Source organism: Pristiophorus japonicus, chromosome 9, assembly GCF_044704955.1.
Source record: "Pristiophorus japonicus isolate sPriJap1 chromosome 9, sPriJap1.hap1, whole genome shotgun sequence".
NCBI classification, from domain to species: Eukaryota; Metazoa; Chordata; class Chondrichthyes; family Pristiophoridae; genus Pristiophorus; species Pristiophorus japonicus.
Genome location: NC_091985.1, coordinates 114,761,337 through 114,782,087, shown reverse-complemented (window position 1 = coordinate 114,782,087; position 20,751 = coordinate 114,761,337). Strand labels below are relative to the sequence as shown.

General features: G+C 43.9%; 1 protein-coding gene across 2 annotated transcripts in view; it reads left to right on the top strand.

Annotated features, from left to right (window-relative positions):
* Positions 1-20,751, top strand: part of tmem181 (transmembrane protein 181) — a 174,387-nt gene that overhangs the window by 49,632 nt on the left and 104,004 nt on the right. Inside the window, exons 1-3 of one of the 2 annotated variants that reach the window (XM_070889709.1) lie at positions 252-354; positions 9,800-9,903; positions 18,919-18,980. In XM_070889709.1, the coding sequence (XP_070745810.1) occupies positions 347-354; positions 9,800-9,903; positions 18,919-18,980 (174 nt within the window). In that variant the 5' untranslated portion in view covers positions 252-346. Of the gene's footprint in view, positions 1-251; positions 355-9,799; positions 9,904-18,918; positions 18,981-20,751 lie in introns of those variants that run through there. The other variant, XM_070889710.1, reaches the window with a different exon arrangement.

Here is a 20,751-nt window from a genome sequence, read left to right as displayed (position 1 = left end):
ATCCACAAATCAGGTGAGAGTGTTCCTATTGGATCAAGGCAAGCTGACGTTTAATTCAATGTTTATTAGGTGCAGGAGAGGCACTAATTTAAAGAAACAATGTCGAAATGAAATGGATAAGTGGGTTTTGTAAAAGTCTCCAGATGAACAATACCCTAAACGCCAGGGTAAAGTTAATTAGCAACCTGCGAGCACTGACAGCAAGAGGACAACCCCTGTCACGTGATGTCTCAGCGCCGCTTTCGGGCAGTGCGACGTCCCTTACGTCTGACGTGTGGCTGTTGTGAGGTGGCCGTTGCCGGGGCTGCGGCAGAACAGAGAGAATTGGCCGAGTATACTTGGGATCATGGAGCTGTAAGTGTCCGTACCCGGCCTTCATACTGTGGGACGGAAGGCAGGAGGCGCTAGGTCGGGGTACCGAGACCGGTCCTAGGCCGCTGTGCAAAGGATCCCGTGTGGCGGCCTTTCTCCCCCCGGGGCAGGAAGGGCTGGTTCCCTGGTTAACCCCGGCTCTGAGTGAGCACACACCTGAGAGGGCGACGGGGCGGGCACCGAGACTAGACTTGATGGTTGAAGTTTTGGGATTAATACAATGAGTGAAGGGCTCTGAGTGTTGAGAATTTGGAGGTTTTTCAGTCTGGAAAGGTGTCCCAGATGTGGTCCTAAGATAGCAAGTGGCATAGAAAAGGTAAATGCGGAATATGTAACTTCTGGGAGGAGGACAAGGGGCATCCGGAAGTTCTACTTCACGTAGTGATAAACTCTTCGCCTAGATTCCAGGTAGTGGTGAAATCATTTAGTTCGGGGCAACAATCGGGGGATTGTAAGGTCCAGTTCTCATGTTTCCCAAGTAACACGTTGTCCTCGATAGTTTTTCCTTTCTGAATATTTTAGTGTGTAATGGTGGAGTAGGTTTGTCTCTTAGTAACTAGAGGTTTGTAGTTTCCAACTGTCCATTGAACAGCTGGGCATATAGGTAGAATTATAACCAACCGTGTAGTGATTTCATCAGGCGCGTGCCCGGCCTCAGGGGTGTACCCCCTCACGGTCTGCGGCGTATGTCATTAGTTAGACTTGCCGCTGCACGTTTAGATTTTAAAACATTTTGTGTGGCATGTTGCTGAAAGTGCGAGCTGATAATGACAGCGAGGGAAAATGGGCATCTGGGAGAGCACCATTAGCCACACCATTATTTTCACACGAAAATCTGGGCCAATGTTTAATTTTCCCAGAAAGACTATATCATGTTATCAAATTCAAATTTGTTTTGATCGTTTTCTCGGGTAATGTGTAATTCACGTGTACTATTTGAAGAATCTTGACTGGGTTAACTTTATTACTGATTTAACGCACAGATGGGATCTGAGATGTATTGATGTCTCATGATTAGACTAAAACAGAACAGTTTCTTTGGACCATATTCCTGTAATGCTCTGTATCGGCTGCACCTATTGGTGTTTGAACAACCTGTATGCCTAAATATCAAACAAAATAATTCCTTGAAGATTACTCATTTATGGGTGTGATATTGTTGACCAATCCCAGTAGTTGCTGTTTCCTGCGTTGCACAGAACAGTTCTAAGTACAATAAGATAGAGTGGATACCTGGTTTGCTCAGTTCTTGCATGGTCATTGCTTTTCAGGCACTCAATCCAAAAAATCCACAAAATCCCCAAAGCACTGTAATGTGTGAAGTATTAGATGTTTAAGACTGATCACGCGAGGCTAGAATTTACTAAACTGGAAGTATGAAATGGGAAAAGGTTATTCGTTACAATATACTTCACAGAATTCGTGTTATGCTCTCCAGCTAATCCAATCAATGTTTCTGGAAAAAAATTTGATTTATACTCTGTTAAGGGTGTCCAAAATACGGTCTACGAGCCCAGGCAATCCGCCCTTTCAAACCAAGACAGCTGAGTTGTCTGCAACTTTTATTTCTTACCCGCTGGTTTTTCCTGTTTGGATTTCATGGACCTGGGTTGGTCTTAGTGCTGTTGCTTTAAGGATGGATAAATCCGAAATCAGATCTTCAGTACTGGCAGTTGAGATGAGAACATTGGTCAAAACTTTAAATGTGGCTAATGATGCACACAATGGCCAAAAACTTCAACACACCTGCCTTAAGGATTCAGACCAATTTTTAAACCTAAGTTATTACACCAAAGTGATTGGATGTATTTTGCAGCCTGAGATACCTGTAATACTGCAGGCACAGCTAGTTATTATGGAAACAGCACATTATACCTGAGGATTAATACAGCTTTAAAATATTGCGGGTTTGTGTATTAGACAAACACTGCTATGCTAATATTATTTATTAAACACATGCCAGCCATCATTTGTATCAATTGCTAGGCTTAGCAACAGCCTCTGATGTTGAGACTGCTGGTGCTTCAGTGGATGGGCTATAACTTTCTCAGGCTGAGCTATTTCTTGCCCTGCCATCCTGCATGATTAGTTTGTGCTTGCAAGCCTTTTTAGGTCACTCATTTGTATCCAACCTTCTGCTGCAGTTCTGGTATTTATATACTTTGCTTTTTTGTCAACTGTGGTCTTTTTATCGTTCATCCTTGTTGTTGACGTTGCTTCAGAGATAGACAATGTATGTTTTATTACTTTCTGGCACGTGTAATCAATATATAAAGCTCCAGCCCACTGAATCAAAAGGGAGTCAGGTCTATGAGTTTACTGACACCCGCTCCTGATATCCCTCCTCCCTCATGATCGCTTTCCACCCCCTCCCAGGACCTATTTGAGGGCCTCTGCTAGCGACTCAGCAGCCCACAATGGAACTCCTCTTCGCCCATTCTCGAAGCCCAATATCGGGTGTGACTTGGGCCGACTTTCTCCGGCTCAGGGATTGTTCCATACGCCCAGTTTCTCCGTTCATGTTCCAGTGCAGCAGCCATACGTTGGAGGATGTCACCACTGAATAACATGATCAGATCATTTACAGTCTGTATGATTTATATCCTAAATTTAAAGCAGAATTATGATACCTTTAATTGCGCTCTTCATTTTATTGATCTATTGCATTATTAATAAATCTAAATGGTACAGAGCAATTCTGAGGCATTAATATGTAATGTTTGTTCAACTATCATAAATCAAGTTTCCTTTGAAGTTTATTGTTTGAGGCCGTACTAACAGCCACTCACTTACTCCTATCCAATCTTAGCTTCTATATATAGTTATTTTTCTCCTCCTATTGGTTAAAAAGTAAGCTGTCGAATGCTTTGTATTCTTGTGTATCACTGGGGACTCTTGAGAATAATCTAGGAATTAAATTTGAACAATTTAATTCAAACCAGGGCATAATTTCAAAGTTTGCAGATGACATGAAGCACAAATATTGTAAACAGTGGGGAGGATAGTAACCGATTTCAGGAGGACATACAGACTGCTGAAATAGGCAAAAACGTGGCAGATGAAATTTAATGCAGAGAAGTGTGAAGTGATTCATTTTGGTAGGAAGAATAAGGAGGCAATATAAACTAAATGGTACAAATTTTAAAGGGGATGCAGGAACAGCACAGTAAGCACTTTTAAACTATTCTCGTTTCATGGTTGGGAATGTGGCAGTTGTTCCTTTTTATATAGGCCACCAACAGCTGTACTGACGGAGCGAGGAGCCATGCGTTCTTTGAACTACATAGTAAACTTCTATTGTATTTGCAGACACACACTGTTCTAAAACTATATTTTAGGTGGGTGGAATCATAAAGATTTATAGTTTTTGATCTTCATTGCTTCAATCCTAAAATACTACCAGACCTCCTCTTCCTTCCTGCCCCCTTCCTCCCCAATGGTACCACATTAAATGAGATTAAAGATAGACAAATCTCGAGGACCCGATGGTTTCCACCCCAGGGTATTAAAAGAAGTAGGTGAGGAAATTGTTGATGCGTTCGTCATGATCTTTCAAAACACTCTTGATTCAGGAATTGCCCCCTTGAATTGGAACATTGCCAATGTCACTCCACTATTTAAGAAGGGTAGGAGAGATAAACTAGGAAATTTACAGGCCTTATAGTCTAGCGTCTGTTGTGGCTCAGTTACTAGAATGTTATTGGGGACAGAGTGACTGAGTACTTGGACAACTATGAGCTGATCGAAGAGAGCCGGCATCGATTTATAACTGGAAAGTCATGTCTAACGAACCTCGTTGAGTTTTTTCAGGAGGTAACTAAAATGGTAGATAAGGGAGAGTCTATGGATTTTATTTTTATGGACTTCCAGAAGGCATTCGGCAATGTTCCATAGAAACATACAAAATAGGTGCAGGAGTAGGCCATTCGGCCCTTCGAGACTGCACCACCATTCAATAAGATCATGGCTGATCATTCCCTCAGTACCCCTTTCCTGCTTTCTCTCCATACCCCTTGATCCCCTTAGCCGTAAGGGCCATATCTAACTCCCTCTTGAATATATCCAATGAACTGGCATCAACAATTCTCTGCGACAGGGAATTCCACAGGTTAACAACTCTCTGAGTGAAGAAGTTTCTCCTCATCTCAGTCCTAAATGGCCTACCCCTTATCCTAAGCCTATGTCCCCTGGTTCTGGACTTCCCCCAACATCGGGAACATTCTTCCCACATCTAACCTGTCCAGTCCCATCCGAATCTTATATGTTTCCCTAGAGATCCTCTCTCATCCTTCTAAACTCCAGTGAATAAAGGCCCAGTTGATCCAGTCTCTCCTCATATGACAGTCCAGCCATCCCTGGAATCAGTCTGGGTAACCTTCGCTGCACTCCCTCAATAGCAAGAACGTCCTTCCTCAGATTAGGAGACCAAAACTGAACACAATATTCCAGGTGAGGCCTCACTAAGGCCCTGTACAACTGCAGTAAGACCTCCCTGCTCCTATACTCAAATCCCCTAGCTATGAAGGCCAACATACCATTCACCGCCTGCTGTACCTGCATGCCAACTTTCAGTAACTGATGAACCATGACACCCAGGTCTCGTTGCACCTCCCCTTTTCCTAATCTGCCGCCATTCAGATAATCTGCCTTTGTGTTTTTGCCCCCAAAATGGATAACCTCACATTTATCCACTTTATACTGCATCGGCCATGCATTTGCCCACTCACCTAACCTGTCCAAGTCACCCTGCAGCCTCTTGGTATCCTCCTCACAGCTCACACCGCCACCCAGTTTAGTGTCATCCACAAACTTGGAGATATTACACTCAATTCCTTCATCTAAATCGTTAATGTATATTGTAAAGAGCTGGGTTCCCAGCACTGAGCCCTGCGGCACTCCACTAGTTACTGCCTGCCATTCTGAAAAGGACCCATTTATCCCTACTCTCTGCTTCCTGTCTGCCAACCAGTTCTCTATCCACGTCAGTACATTACCCCCAATACCATGCGCTTTGATTTTGCCCACCAGTCTCTTGTGGGACCTTGTCAAAAGCCTTTTGAAAGTCCAAATACACCACATCCACTGGTTCTCCCTTGTCCACTCTACTAGTTGCATCCTCCAAAAAATTCCAGAAGATTCGTCAAGCATGATTTCTCTTTCACAAACCCATGCCTACTTGGTCTGATCCTGTCACTGCTTTCCAAATGTGCTGCTATTTCATCCTTAATGATTGATTCCAACATTTTCCCCACTACTGATGTCAGGCTAACCGGTCTATAATTACCCGTTTCCTCTCTCCCTCCTTTTTTAAAAAAAAAAGTGGTGTTACATTAGCTACCCTCCAGTCCATAGGAACTGATCCAGAGTCGATAAACTGTTGGAAAATGATCACCAATGCATCCACTATTTCTAGGGCCACTTCCTTAAGTACTCTGGGATGCAGACTATCAGGCCCCGGGAATTTATCGGCCTTCAATCCCATCAATTTCCCTAACACAATTTCCTGCCTAATAAGGATATCCTTCAGTTCCTCCTTCTCACTAGACCCACTGTCTCCTAGTATATTCGGAAGGTTATTTGTGTCTTCCTTCGTGAAGACAGAACCAAAGTATTTGTTCAATTGGTCTGCCATTTCTTTGTTCCCCATTATAAATTCACCAATCCGACTGCAAGGGACCTACGTTTGTCTTCACTAATCTTTTTCTCTTCACATATTTATAGATGCTTTTGCAGTCAGTTTTTATGTTCCCTGCAAGCTTCCTCTCGTACTCTATTTTCCCCCTCTTAATTAAACCCTTAGTCCTCCTCTGTTGAATTCTAAATTTCTCCCAGTCCTCGGGTTTGTTTCTTTTTCTAGCCAGTTTATATGTGTCTTCCTTGGCTTTAACACTATCCTTAATTTCCCTTGTTAGCCATGGTTGAGCCACCTTCCCTGTTTTATTTTTACTCCAGACAGGGATGTACAATTGCTGAAGTTCATCCACGTGATCTTTAAATGTTTGCCATTGCTTATCCACCGTCAACCCTTTAAGTATCCTTTGCCAGTCTATCCTAGCCAATTCACGCCTCATACAGTCAAAGTTACCTTTCCTTAAGTTCAGGACCCTAATTTCTGAATTAACGCTGTCACTCTCCATCTTAATAAAGAATTCTACCATATTATGGTCACTCTTCCCCAGGGGGCCTCGCACAACAAGATTGCTAATTAGTCCCTTCTCATTACACATCACCCAGTCTAGGATGGCCAGCTCTCTAGTTGGTTCCTCGACATATTGGTCTAGAAAACCATCCCTAATACACCCTAGGAAATCCTCCTCCACCGCATTGCTACCAGTTTGGTTAGCCCAATCAATATGTAGATTAAAGTCGCCCATGATAACTGCTGTACCTTTTATTGCACACATCCCTTATTTCTTGTTTGATGCTGTCCCCAACCTTACTACTACTGTTTGGTGGTCTGTACATAACTCCCACTAACGTTTTCTGCCCTTTGGAATTCCGCAGCTCCACCCATACCGATTCCACATCATCCAGGCTAATGTCCCTCCTTACTATTGTATTACTTTCATCTTTAACCAGCAATGCCACTCTACCTCCTTTTCCTCTCTGCCTATCCTTCCTAAATGTTGAATACCCCTGGATGTTGAGTTCCCAGCCTTGGTCACCCTGGAGCCATGTCTCCATGATGCCAATTACATCATATCCGTTAACTGCTGTCTGCGCAATTAATTCGTCCACCTTATTCTGAATACTCCTCGCATTGAGGCACAGAGCCTTCAGGCTTGTCTTTTTAACACACTTTGCCCCTTTAGAATTTTGCTGTAATGTGGCTCTTTTTGTTTTTTGCCTTGGGTTTCTCTGCCCTCCACTTTTACTATTCTCTTTTCTATCTTTTGCTTCTGCCTCCATTTTATTTCCCTCTGTCTCCCTGCATAGGTTCTATCCCCCTGCCATGTTAGTTTAACTCCTCCCCAACAGCACTAGCAAACGCTCCTCCTAGGACATTGGTTCCGGTCCTGCCCAGGTGCAGACTGTCTGGTTTGTACTGGGCCCACCTCCCCCAGAACCGGTTCCAATGTCTCAGGAATTTGAATCCCTCCCTCTTGCACCACTCCTCAAGCCACGTATTCATCTGAGCTATCCTGCGATTCCTACTCTGACTAGCATGTGGCACTGGTAGCAATCCTGAGATTACTACCTTTTGAGGTCCTACTTTTTAAATTTAGCTCCTAGCTTCCTAAATTTGTCTCATAAGACCTCATCCCTTTTTTTTACCTATATCGTTGGTACCTATATGCACCACGACAACTGGCTGTTCACCCTCCCTTTTCAGGATGTCCTGCACCCGCTCCGAGACATCCTTGAACCTTGCACCAGGGAGGCAACATACCATTCTGATGTCTCGGTTGAGGCCGCAGAAACGCCTATCTATTCCCCTTACAATTGAATCCCCTATCACTATCGCTCTCCCACTCTTTTTCCTGCCCTCCTGTGCAGCAGAGCCACCCACGGTGCCATGGACTTGGCTGCTGTTGCGCCCCCCCTGATGAGTCATCCCCCTCAACAGTACCCAAAGCAGTGTATCTGTTTTGCAGGGGGATGACTGCAGGGAACTCCTGCACTACCTTCTTTACTGCTCTTCCCGCTGGTCACCCATTTACTATCTGGCTGTGTACCCTTTACCTGCGGTGAGACCAACTCGCTAAACGTGCTATTCACGTCATTCTCAGCATCGTGGATGCTCCAGAGTGAATCCACCCGCAGCTCCAGTGCCGCAATGCGGTCCGCCAGGAGCTGGAGGCGGATACACTTCCCACACATGATGTCGTCAGGGACACCAGAAGCGTCCCTGACTTCCCACATAGTACAGGAGGAGCATAACGTGTGTCCGAGCTGTCCTGCCATGACTTAACCCTTAGATAAACTTAATTCCATATAAGGGACTGATAACAAAAATGAGAGTGCATAGAATTGGAGGCATCCTATTGCATGAATAGCGAATAGGTTTGGAAGTAGGAGGCAGAGTAGGGAAAATGGGAAATGTTCCCTGTAATTTAGTTTTGGGCCGTGCGGCCCCTTTCACTGGTGCATGGCTCAAAGTTCGTGCACGCGTGTTTTTTAAAAAAAAAACATTTACAAGCCGGCTCACCGGCTGCATGGGATCCCTCTGGTGGGAAAGTTCAGAACAAGACGGCATAACTGATAATATTAGAGCCGTTCAGGGTAATGTCAGGAACCACTTCTTCACACACAAAGGGTCGTCGAAATCCGAAATGCTCACCATCAAAAAGCTGTTGGGGCTAGGTCCATTGGAAAATTTCAAGACCCAAATCAATGGATTTTTTTAGGCAAGGACATTAAGGGAACCAAGGTGGGTAGGTGGAATTAAGATACAGATCAGCCATGATCTAATTCAGTGGTGGAACAGGCTCAAGGAGCTGCATGGCCTGCTTCTGTCCCTATGTTCCTATTGTAATTGACTTCCCTCAACAAAAATATATTTATATAGTGCCTTTTACTGTAGAAAAATGCTCCAAAGGCATAATCGTATAAAAATGGACGTTGAACCAAAGGAGATATTGAAAGTCTGAAAGCTTGGTCAAATAGATGGATTTTAAGTAGAGTCTTAAAGGAGGAAAGGGAGCTGGGAAGGCCGAGGGATTTTGCAAGGGAATTCCAGAGCTGGGCTGAATGCACTGCCACCAATAGTGGGGATGCTTAAGCAGCCACAGTTGGAGGGATGGGGAGGGGATTGCAGAGTTGGAGAAGGTTACAGAGATGGGAAAGGGAAGCATTGAAAGGGAATGAAGGGATTTAAACATGAGGATGAGAATTTTAAATTTGAAGTATTGAGGTGCTGGAAGTCACAGGTCAGCAAGGATGGGAGTGATGGGTGAGTGGGATTGGTGCTTCTATGGAATTACAAATTCCATGTTGCATGGATAGCTTTAAGGGAATGCAGTAGATACAGTGTATATGGATCTTCAGAAGTGTTTGAAATGTCTCAAGAGGCTGGTTATAACATTTCAGGCTATAATACAAGAGGAAATGTAACACCATGGATAGAATTCTGGTTCCAAAAAAAAGTAAATGTTTATTGTTTGGATTGGAAGTGGTGTTTCTAAATGTTCACTAATTTTGTCTTGAATTGGATTTTAAGAGCTCAATGCAAGTGACATAAGGCTCACTAGTCTGTAGTTACGTTCTCCTTCCTTGAACAGAGGTGTTACATGGGCTGTAATATAATATGCTATCCACAGTTAACCATGTAGAATCTGGTGGCAATAGGTGTGGTCGCCCTGATGTGATAGAAGATATTATGATATGCTCTGACTAGATTGTATTGAATAACGTATTAGTTCACTCATTCCAGATGCTTGCTTTCTTTGTTTTTTGCATTGACATCTTGCTGATCTGTTCTTTGTAGGATAGCACCGATGCGACTATATACACTCTCCAAGAGGCACTTTGTCCTGGTTTTTGTCGTGTTCTTCATCTGTTTTGGGCTGATAGTTTTCATTGGAATAGCTGGTGAGTACAAAAGTACAGAACTTGAATTTAATACTACTGTAGAGAGATGCTAATTGTTGGTAATACAACCAGACTCAAGTTGCCACATCTCACCTCCTGAGATGTGATCATTTTCTGCACTTAAAGACAGATTGTTTTCTAAATTTGATCTTGGGATGTGGGTGACACTGACAATGCAGTATTTAATGTCCATCCTCAATTGCCCTGAGAGAATTGAGTCAACTGCATTGTGTGGGACTGTAAACCAGAGGTAGGAGGCCCCTCCTTTCCTGAAGAACACCTTCCTGCAGAACATTAATGACCGTTGGGTTTTTACAACAATCTGGCAGCTTTCATGGTCATTTTTTTTGGTGCCAGCCCACAAATACCAGATGAAAACATTGTCCATAAGGCAAGCTCACATCTGTTTATATCCTGTGTGCATATTGGGTGCAATCCAGAAAATATTTCTTGTGTATAACACTTCTTCCAAAAACAAGTCCACATTTTCTGTGAACTAAAACAAGTGATATGCGGAAGTGGGCAGATGATAATCTATGAAGCCTTTTTGCATTGAGGTCCACATTGTTTTTTAAAAAAAAAAACTGAATTACCCTGTACCACCATAAACTCTTGACCTCTTCGACTGGCAGTTTGGCAGACCATATATATAAGGTGACAAACTGTGAATCCGATTTATTAAAAAGTAAAATTAAACGAGCAAACACAGCTGAATTTGCTATATTACAGCACAGTAAGAAGGAAACTGCTGAACTGGAAGAAGGCTCCAGTATTTCTTTCTCTTTTAGGTGGGCTCTGAGCATGGAGCTGTTGATCAACACTAGCATTGGAGACTTGGGAGAAATGGCCACTAAATGCCCAACATCCTCATGTCGTCATCAATTCCATTAAGTAGCTCTGTCTCCTTCTCAGCCTAGTATTCAATAATTGCATCTTTGTGGGGAGAGACAGCTACCTGTTAGTCATCTGTCCTTTAACCAATTAATTGCCAGTTCTCTCGGTCTGTCTTTTTTGCTGCACGCTGCTTTGTCTTCTGTATTCTCTTGTGTGACTGGCCATGCATTTTTCCTTCAAACAAATGAAACATCAGAGAAGGATAGGAACTCGTCGTTCTAATTACATAACTGAGCTGTAGATGTTGGGGGTTGTGGTCCAGGCAATGTGTGTATTCTGTTGGAACTAGCAGCTTGCAGCCATGTGGCAACCAATTTAACGGAACAGCTGTACAGTCTCCCATTAAGAAATATTAAAAATAGAAAGTCTTTTATGATTCAAAAGAAGACAGATCTCGGCTATCACAGCTGTCACACATTTGTTGTTTATGGAAGATAGTCTACAGTACGTTTGGGCAGTATTTCACTGTTAATTTGTTCTCAGCTTGTCTCTCTCCATGGGGGGGATTAAATTACAGACTACATAAAGTAAAGTGGATTACCGTAGAGTTTAAAGGGAATACATCAGTGGCTGCGTCTGTTTCCACCAAATGGTGAAAGGAGCAGCCGCCTTATTGCCACCAACAGTACATGGGAGGACGATACTCACCTCACACTTCGCAATGTGTAATTTGATCCAGTCATTGTCAGGCAGACTACAAAGTTCAGAGTTCAAAGCACAGCACTGATAGACCGAGTTCAGAGAGGAAGGGATGAAGCCATGAAGGGATTTCAACATGAGGATGAGAATTTTTAAATCGAGGTGTTGGTGGACTGATGGTCAATATAGGTTAGTGAGCACATGGGTGAACGGGACTTGCTGCGAGTTATGATGTGTGCAGCAGAGTTTTAGATGAGCTCAAGTTTATTGAGGGTGCAAGATTGAAGGCTGGCCAGAGCACTATAGAATAGTCGAATCTGGAGGTAACAAAGACATGGATGAGGCTTTCAGCAGCAGGTGGGCTGAGGCAAGGGCTGAGACAGGCAATCCTGTGGAATTTTGTCTTTGTGATATGTAGTTACATAGAAACATAGGAAATAGGTGCGTGAGTAGGCTATTCGGCCCATCGAGCCTGCACCACCATTCAGTAAGATCATGGCTGATCATCCCCTCAGTACCCCTTTCCTGCTTTCTCTCCATATTCCTTGATCCCTTCAGCCTTAAGGGCCATAATCTAACTCCCTCTTGAATATATCCAATGAACTGGCATCAACAACTCTCTGCGGTAGGGAATTCCACAGGTTAACAACTCTGAGTGAAGAAGTTTCTCCTCATCTCAGTCCTAAATGGCTTACTCCTTATCCTTAGACTATGTCCCCTGGTTCTGGACTTCCCCAACATCGGGAACATTCTTCTTGCATCTAACCTGTCCAGTCCCGTCAGAATTTTATATGTTTCTATGAGATCCCCTCTCATCCTTCTAAACTCCAGTGAATACAGGCCCAGTCAATCCAGTCTCTCCTCATATGTCAGTCCCGCCATCCCAGGAATCAGTCTGGTGAACCTTCGCTGCACTTCCTCAGATTAGGAGATCAAAATTGAACACAACATTCCAGGTGAGGCCTCACCAAGGCCCTGTACAACTGCACTAAGACTTCCCTGCTCCTATACTCAAATCCCTTAGCTATGAAGGCCAACATACCATTTGCCTTCTTCACCGCCTGCTGTACCTGCATGCCAACTTTCAATGACTGATGAACCATGACACCCAGGTCTCATTGCACTTCCCCCTTTCCTACTCTGCCACCATTCAGATAATATTCTGCTTCGTGTTTTTGCCCCCAAAGTGGATAACCTCACATTTATACACATTATACTGCATCTGCCGTGCATTTGCCCACTCATCTAACCTGTCCAAGTCACCCTGCAGCCTTTTAACGTCCTCCTTGCAGCTCACACCGCCACCCAGTTTAGTGTCATCTGCAAACTTGGAGATATTACACTCAATTCCATCATCTAAATCATTAATGTATATTGTAAAGAGCTGGGGTTACAGCACTGAGCCCTGCGGTACTCCACTAATCACTGCCTGCCATTCTGAAAAGGACCCGTTTATCCCGACTCTCTGCTTCCTGTCTGCCAACCAGTTCTCTATCCACATCAGTACATTACCCCCAATACCATATGCTTTGATTTTGCACACTAATCTCTTGTGTGGGCCCTTGTCAAAAGCCTTTTGAAAGTCCAAATACACCACATCCACTGGTACTCCCTTGTCCACTCTACTAGTTACATCCTCAAAAAATTCCAGACGATTCGTCAAGCATGATTTCCCTTTCATAAATCCATGCTGATTTGGACTGATCCTGTCATTGCTTTCCAAATGCGCTGCTATCTCATCTTTAATAATTCCAACATTTTCCCCACTACTGGTGTCAGGCTAACTGGTCTATAATTGCCCGTTTTCTCTCCCTCCTTTTTTTAAAAAGTGGTATTACATTAGCTACCCTCCAGTCCATAGGAACTGATCCAGAGTCGATAGACTGTTGGAAAATGATCACCAATGCATCCACTATTTCAATGGCCACTTCCTTAAGAATTCTGAGATGCAGACTATCCGGCCCCGGGGATTTATTGGCCTTCAATCCCATCAATTTCCCGAACACAATTTCCCACTTTATAAGGATATCCTTCAGTTCCTCCTTCTCACTAGACCCTCGGTCCCCTAGTATTTCTGGAAGGTTATTTGTGTCTTCCTTCGTGAAAACAGAATTTGTTTAACTGGTCCACCATTTCTTTGTTCCCCATTATAAATTCACCTGAATCTGACTGCAAGGCACCTATATTTGTTTTCACTAATCTTTTTCTCTTCACATATCTATAGTTGGAAGCTAGCTCTGGGTTGAATAGGATGCTGAGGTTATGAACAGTCTTTTCAACCCAAGATAGTAACTAGGGAGGGGGGTGGAATCAGTAGTGAGGAATGAAGTTTGTGGTGGTGACACTAGGGCAGTAACTGTTGCCACTACAAAAGTGACAACAGCTCTTGTACCCTCCTCCTAATGTCTTGGACTGCCACTGGAATATGGGAACAGGAGTAGGCCATTCAGCCCTTGAAGTCTATTCCACCATTCAGTTAGATCATGGTTGATCTATATCTTGACTCCATTAACCCGCTTTGCTTCCATATCTCTTAATTACAATTTCCTAACAAAACTCTATCGATCTCTTGTCTTTAAATTTTCAATTGACCTAGCCTCAACAGCTTTTTGGGGGGGACAGTGTTCCAGATTTTCACTACCCTTTTGTATGAAGAAGCGCTTTCTTACATCACTCTGAACATTCCTAGCTCTAATTTTAAGGTTATGCCCCCTTGTTCTCGATTCTCCCACCAAAGGAAATATTTTCTTTCTATCTACACTATCAAATCCTTTCGACATTTTAAAGACCTAATTTAGATCACCCCTTAAACTTCTTTATTCAAAGGAATACAAGCCTAGTCGAAGTGATCTGCCCTCATAATTTAACCCTTTTAGCCCCAGTATCGTTCAATATGTCCTTCCTGAGGTGTGGTGCCCTGTATTCTAGATGGGGTCGAAACAGAGCTTGGTACAGCTGTAACAGAACTTCCATCTCTTTGTATTCCTGCCCACTTGAGATAAATGCCAACATTCCATTAGCCTTTAATTATTTTTTGTACCTAGAATCATAGAAATTTATGGCACAGAGGAGGCCATTCGGCCCATCCTGTCTGTGACAGCCGAAAAAAAGCTATCCAGCCTAATCTCATTTTCCAGCTATTGGTCTGTAGCCCTGTAGATTACGTGGCTAGCATCGTGGCTCCCCGACCTGCGAGAGAACAGATCCACGGGTCGGGCTATAAAAGAGCTGGAGCAGCATACTACTTCAACCTCCAGCGCGAGCTGCTCCAAGGATTTTGAGATGGGCATCTGGGTGACGTCATCAAAACCCTGGTCGCCATTTTGGAGCAAGGGCAGAAACATCGGCAAGGCCCAGGTACAGAGGAGTGGGAAGGTCGGGATGGAGGAGCGGCGAGTGCTTGTGACGGAGGTGCGACAGATGAAGGTACGGGGCCCAGAAGAGCAGAGGGCCCAGAGGCAGCCCGGGCCAGCCTACACTGCGATATGTGTGCGCACTGGGTCCGTGCAGCAGAGCAGGTCTCCAGTCATCTTGGTTAACCCTTGCCACTGGACCAAGACCTAGCTCTGTCAAGCCCGTGTGGTGGTTGGTGTGCAATGATCACCACACGCTAAAAAAATCCACGCACAGACATCTTCCACCCCCTCAATTGGAGTTCAGGACTGGAACATCGGTCCTTCATCGGAACACCTGTGAACTCGTGGAAGCAAATCATCATCATTCGAGGGGCTGCCTGTGAATGAATGTAGGTTACGACACTTCAAGTGCATATCTTCAAGTACTTTTTAAATGTGGTGAGGGTTTCTACCTCTATCACCCTTTCAGGCAGTGAGTTGCAGACCTCCACCACCCTCTTGGGGGCGGGGGGGAAAGTTCTCCTCAACTCCCCTCTAATCCTTCTACCAATTAATTTAAATCTATGCCTTCTGGTTATTGACCTCTCTGCTAAGGGAAATAGGTTTGTCCTATCCACTCTATCTAGGCCCCTCATAATTTTATACATCTCAATTAAGTCTCCCCTCAGCCTCCTCTGTTCCAAAGAAAACAACCCCAACCTGTCCAATCTTTCCTCATTGCTAAAATTCTCCAGTCCTGGCAACATCCTCATAAATCTCCTCTGTACCCTCTCCAGTGCAATCACATCTTTCCTGTAATGTGACCGGAACTGTACACAGTACTCCAGCTGTGGCCTAACTAGTGTTTTATACAGTTCAAGCATAACCTCCCTGCTTTTATATTATATGCCTCGGCTAATAAAGGAAAATATCCCGAATGCCGTCTTAGCCACCTTATCTACCTGTCTGGCTACTTTCAGGGATCTGTGGACATTCACTCCAAGGGTCATCTGTTCCTCTTCACTTCTATGTATCCTACCATTTATTGTGCTTTCCCTTGCCTTGTTAGCCCTCCCTAAATGCATTGCCTCACACCTCTCCTGATTGAATTCCATTTGCCACTTACAAGAACATAAGAAATAGGAGCAGGAGAAGGCCATACGGCCCCTCGAGCCTGTTCCGCCATTTAATACGATCATGGCTGATCTGATCATGGACTCGGGTCCACTTCCCTGCCCGCTCTCCATAACCCCTTATTCCCTTATCATTCAAGAAACTGTCTATTTCTGTCTTAAATTTATTCAATGTCCCAGCCTCCACAGTTCTGAGGCAACGAATTCCACAGATCCACAACCCTCAGAAGAAATTTTTCCTCATCTCAGTTTTAAATGGGCAGCCCCTTATTCTAAGATTATGCCCTCTAGTTCTAGTCTCCCCTATCAGCGGAAACATCCTCTCTGCATCCACCTTGTCAAGCCCTCTCATAATCTTATATGTTTCGATAAGATCACCGCTCATTCTTTTGAATTCCAATGAGTAGAGGCCCAATATACTCAACCTTTCCTCATACGTCAACCCCCTCATCTCTGGAATCAACCTTGTGAACCTTCTCTGAACTACCTCCCAAACAAATATAATCTTTCGTAAATATGGAAACCAAAACTGCACGCAGTATTCCAGGTGTGACCTCACCAATGCCCTGTACAACTGTAGCAAGACTTCCCTGCTTTTATACTCCATCCCCTTTGCAATAAAGGCCAAGATTCCATTGGCCTTCCTGATCACTTGCTGTACCTGCATACTAACCTTTTGTGTTTCATGCACAAGTACCCCCAGATCCCTCTATACTGCAATCTTTCTCCATTTAAATAATAACTTGCTCTTTGATTTTTTTTCTGCCGAAGTGCATGACCTCTCACTTTCCAACATTATATTCTATCTGCCAAATTTTTGTCCACTCACTTAGCCTGTCTGTCATTTTGTAGATTTTGTGTGTCCTCCTTACCTGACCAATCTGTTGATATCTTCCTGCAGTCTACAACTTTCTTCCTCACCATCAATCACACGACCGATTTTGCTTGGCAGATGGAGTTCAATGCAGAGAAGTGTGAAGTGATGCATTTTGGGAGGACTAATCTAGAAAGACTGTATACTATAAATGGCACAATTTTGAAAAGTGTAGAGAGACCTTGGTGAATTTATACACACATTCTTAAAGGTGGCAGGCAAGTTGATAAGGTGGTTGAAAATGCATATGGGTTACTTGGGTTTATAAATAGAGGAATAGAATAGAAAAGCAGAGAAATCATGCTAGAACCTCATAAATTACTGGTTAGTCCTCAACTGGAGTATTGTGGACAATTCTGGGCACCACACTTCAGGAAAGATGTGAAGGCCTTAGAAAGGGTGCAGCAGAGTTTTACCAGGATGTTACCAGGGATGAGAGACTTCAGTTATGAGGAGAGGTTGGAAAAGCTAGGACTGTTTTCCTTGGAACAGAAGAGGTTAACATGTGACTGAGGAGGACACCTATCCCTCTGGCGAGAGGGTCAATAACCAGAGGTCATAGATTGAAAATCACTGGCTCCAGCTTTCTCCAACCCCCCCCCCCCCCTTTGCCGGAGCTCCTGCTTTCTCCACCCCCCTCCCTTTCGGCGCTCTAGCTTTCTCCACCTGTTTCCCCCCCCCCCTTCCCGGACCGGCTCCTGCTTTCTCCACCAGTGGGGTCCATGTATGTGCCTCAACGAAATCCTCACAGACTGAATGTTCTCATTCCCTTTCATTATTTACTTCCAAAAATCATAGGAGCATTAAAAACAATTGTGTTTTTCTCATAATTCAGAATTACCAGCATATGCCGTTCCATTTATAGTTGGCAAGGCACCTTATAATGGAATATTTTACTGCTTGTCTTAATTGCAATTCTAAATTTAAAAAACCTTAATTCTGGATAGTTATCAGTTGACGACCCAACTTTTCTTGACGCTGCAAAACATTGAAGGATTGGAATTGTGTGTAAAGTAAGGTAGCAGAGAGAAAGAGCTTTAGCTTGAGGAAAAGTGAGGGCAGGGAGAATAGAAACTAAAGGGGCTTGGAAGAAATAGAATTTGATTTCTTCCTCCTATCTATGCCATGAACCATTCTGGAAGAGCGCATTTGGATTATTGCTGCAGGTTTTGTCTCTGAAATAGTTAAGAGGTGCACGAGTGAGCCAGATTGTCACTCCTTCAAATTTCACTCATGAGTATAGTACCTTATCCTCACATTCAGTGAATTAGTTTTGAACAGCAGTCACTGTTGTCACAGAAACATATTAGCCACTGTAAGATGCCACAAACGGTAAATGAGATGGATGACCAGTTAGTCCCTTGGCGGTGTTGGAAAAGAAAGGGAGGAATATTGCCCAGGACACTGCCAGCTGTTCTTTGAATAGTGTCACGGGATCCTGGCTGCAAGCAGCATTAAAATTGTAGTTGCAGTGCTCCACAACTTTGTAGTATATTGCTCTGTTACACTGATCACGCTGCAGTACTAGGACAGATTGTACACCAGTTGGGCATGTCACCAAGTCGTGCTAATGTGTGGAGAAATCTGCTGTTGTGGAATGGACAGAATTTTACACCTGAGTTCAGTGTGGAAGCATTTCCAGTATTGAGTACTTTTCATACATTTCTCACACATGTTTCAAGCTATTCACATAGTAAAATAAGTGAGGATGCATGTAAACTTCCTGAATGCTCTCGGGAATTGCTGAAGATCAGCATGACTTTCAGTGAAAAACTTGTGTAATAATGGTGAAGTGGAGCAGTGCGTTAGTCCCCAACACTCAATGCAGAATAGTGCAATTCAATTTTTTGTCTGTAGTTCTTCCTGCATTAGGTCACCATTATCAACTCTTGTCAGGTGAAAAGGGGCTGCTGGAATGCAGTTGCTTCCGCACAAGATTGGAGAGAAATTTATCCTGGATCTTTCTCCAGTACCTCCTGAAATTGAGGCAGGTTACCTGGCCATCTCTTGGCTAGTGTGTATAACATAGAACGATACAGGGAAAGAAATGCATTAACTTTCTTCCACCTCTTTCTCCCTCCCCTCCTCTCCCTCGGATATTCGTGCACTGTCTCACATTATGTATTCCTTCTGATTTCAGGTCCAGAAATTATTACATCCAGAGCATTGCCACCCATTTCACCCAAAAGCAATGGTGGTCTGGTAAGTGAGTGCCCTGAAGTACTAAATCTGAAATAAAAACAGAAAATACTCAGCAGGCAGTATATGTGGAGAGAGAAAAACAGTGTTAACATTTTGGGTTAATTACCTTTTGTCAGAAATGGAAAAAGTTAGAGATATAACAGATATTAAGCATCTGCAGAGGCAGGGAAAGGGGAGGAGAGGGATTGTCTGTGATCGGGTGAAAGGCAAGAAAGATTAAATGCCAAAAGGGATGATAGTGCAAGGCAAAAGGAGATGGTAATGGGACAAGGAAAAAAAAGGATGGGTCTAGAAGTGAATAACAAAATCATCAACAGCTGCCATCCCAGAAAATGGGATAAGAAGTTATGATCTGAAATTGTTGAACTCAATGTTGAGTCCAGGAGACTGTAAAATGCCTAAAAATGAAGTGCTGTTCCTCGAGCTTGAGTTGAGCTTCGTTGGAACAGTAGAAGGCCGAGGTCAGAGTTGGGGTGGAGTGGAATGGAGTATTAAAGTGACAGGCAACGGGAAGCTCTGGGTCATACTTGCGGACTGAATGGAGGCAACGTTTCCTGCTAAGCTGCTTCCTGTAAGGACTCTATTCCATTCTCCCAGTTTCTCCGTCTCTGTTGCATCTGTTCTGACGATGCTACCTTCCATACCAGTGCTTCCGATGTGTCTTCCATTTTCCCTTTCCAGCATGGTTGATGGGGCCCTCGACCATGTTTGTGCATTTCCCATACTTCTGCTCTCGCCCCTTCCCCTTTCTCCCAGAACTATGATAGGGTTTCCCTTGTCCTCACCTTCGACCCCACCAGGCTCAACATTCAGCGACCGTGTAGCTGTTGGAGGGAAAGTGCAGCCCAGGACTGGTTTTTGAATGGGAAATTTTGAATGGGCCATGTACCCCGTTAAAAGGGACAGCTCACCTCCCAAAATTAGGGGGAACATTGAACGGAGGTGTTCTGCAAAGTGGTCACCTAATCTGCATTTGGTCTCCTCAGTGTAGAGGAGAGTGCATTGTGGGCAGCGAATACAGTATAATAAATTGAAAAAAATACAAGTTAATTGGTGGTTCACCCAGCAGGAGTGTTTGGGGTCCTGATGCTAGGAAGGGGATAGGTAAAAGGGCAGGTGTTGTATTTTCTGCGCTTGAATGGGAAGGGGAGTGGGGATTTGGGTACATTGATGACTTATCATTCCACTTCCTGCTCTTGCCCCCAACTGGAAAATATCATCAATTCTGTTTCCAAATTTCACTTTTCTCTTGCCTTCACATGTTCCATTTCTGACTCGTCCCTGTCTTTACTTCTGACTCCATTTCTAGGATATGAACCAATTGACCAAGGCTATCAACCAATATCCACTATAAGCCCGACACATGCAGCGGAGTTTGGTCTCCAGTCGTCTTGGATCCCCTTGTCACTGGACCAAGACCTTGCTCCGTCAAGCCCGTGTGGTGGCTGGTGTGTAACGGCCACCACACGTTAAAAGAATTCACACACGGGCATCTTCCACCATTTAAAATAAGTTCATCAGTTACCTGAGTACTCATTTTTAGTGTGGAAGCAAGTCATCCTCGACCCCGAGGGATTGCCTATGATGATGACCATAAGCCCACTGATTCCCGCAGCTACCTTGACTACAATTCCTCCCGCCCCACTTCCTGGCAAGTCTATCTTCCATTCTCCCAGTTTCTCCGTCTCGTCTGTTCTGGTAATGCTACCTTCTATATCAGTGCTTCCGTTGTCTCTTCCTTTTTCCTCAACCGAGGTTTCCCCTCCACTGT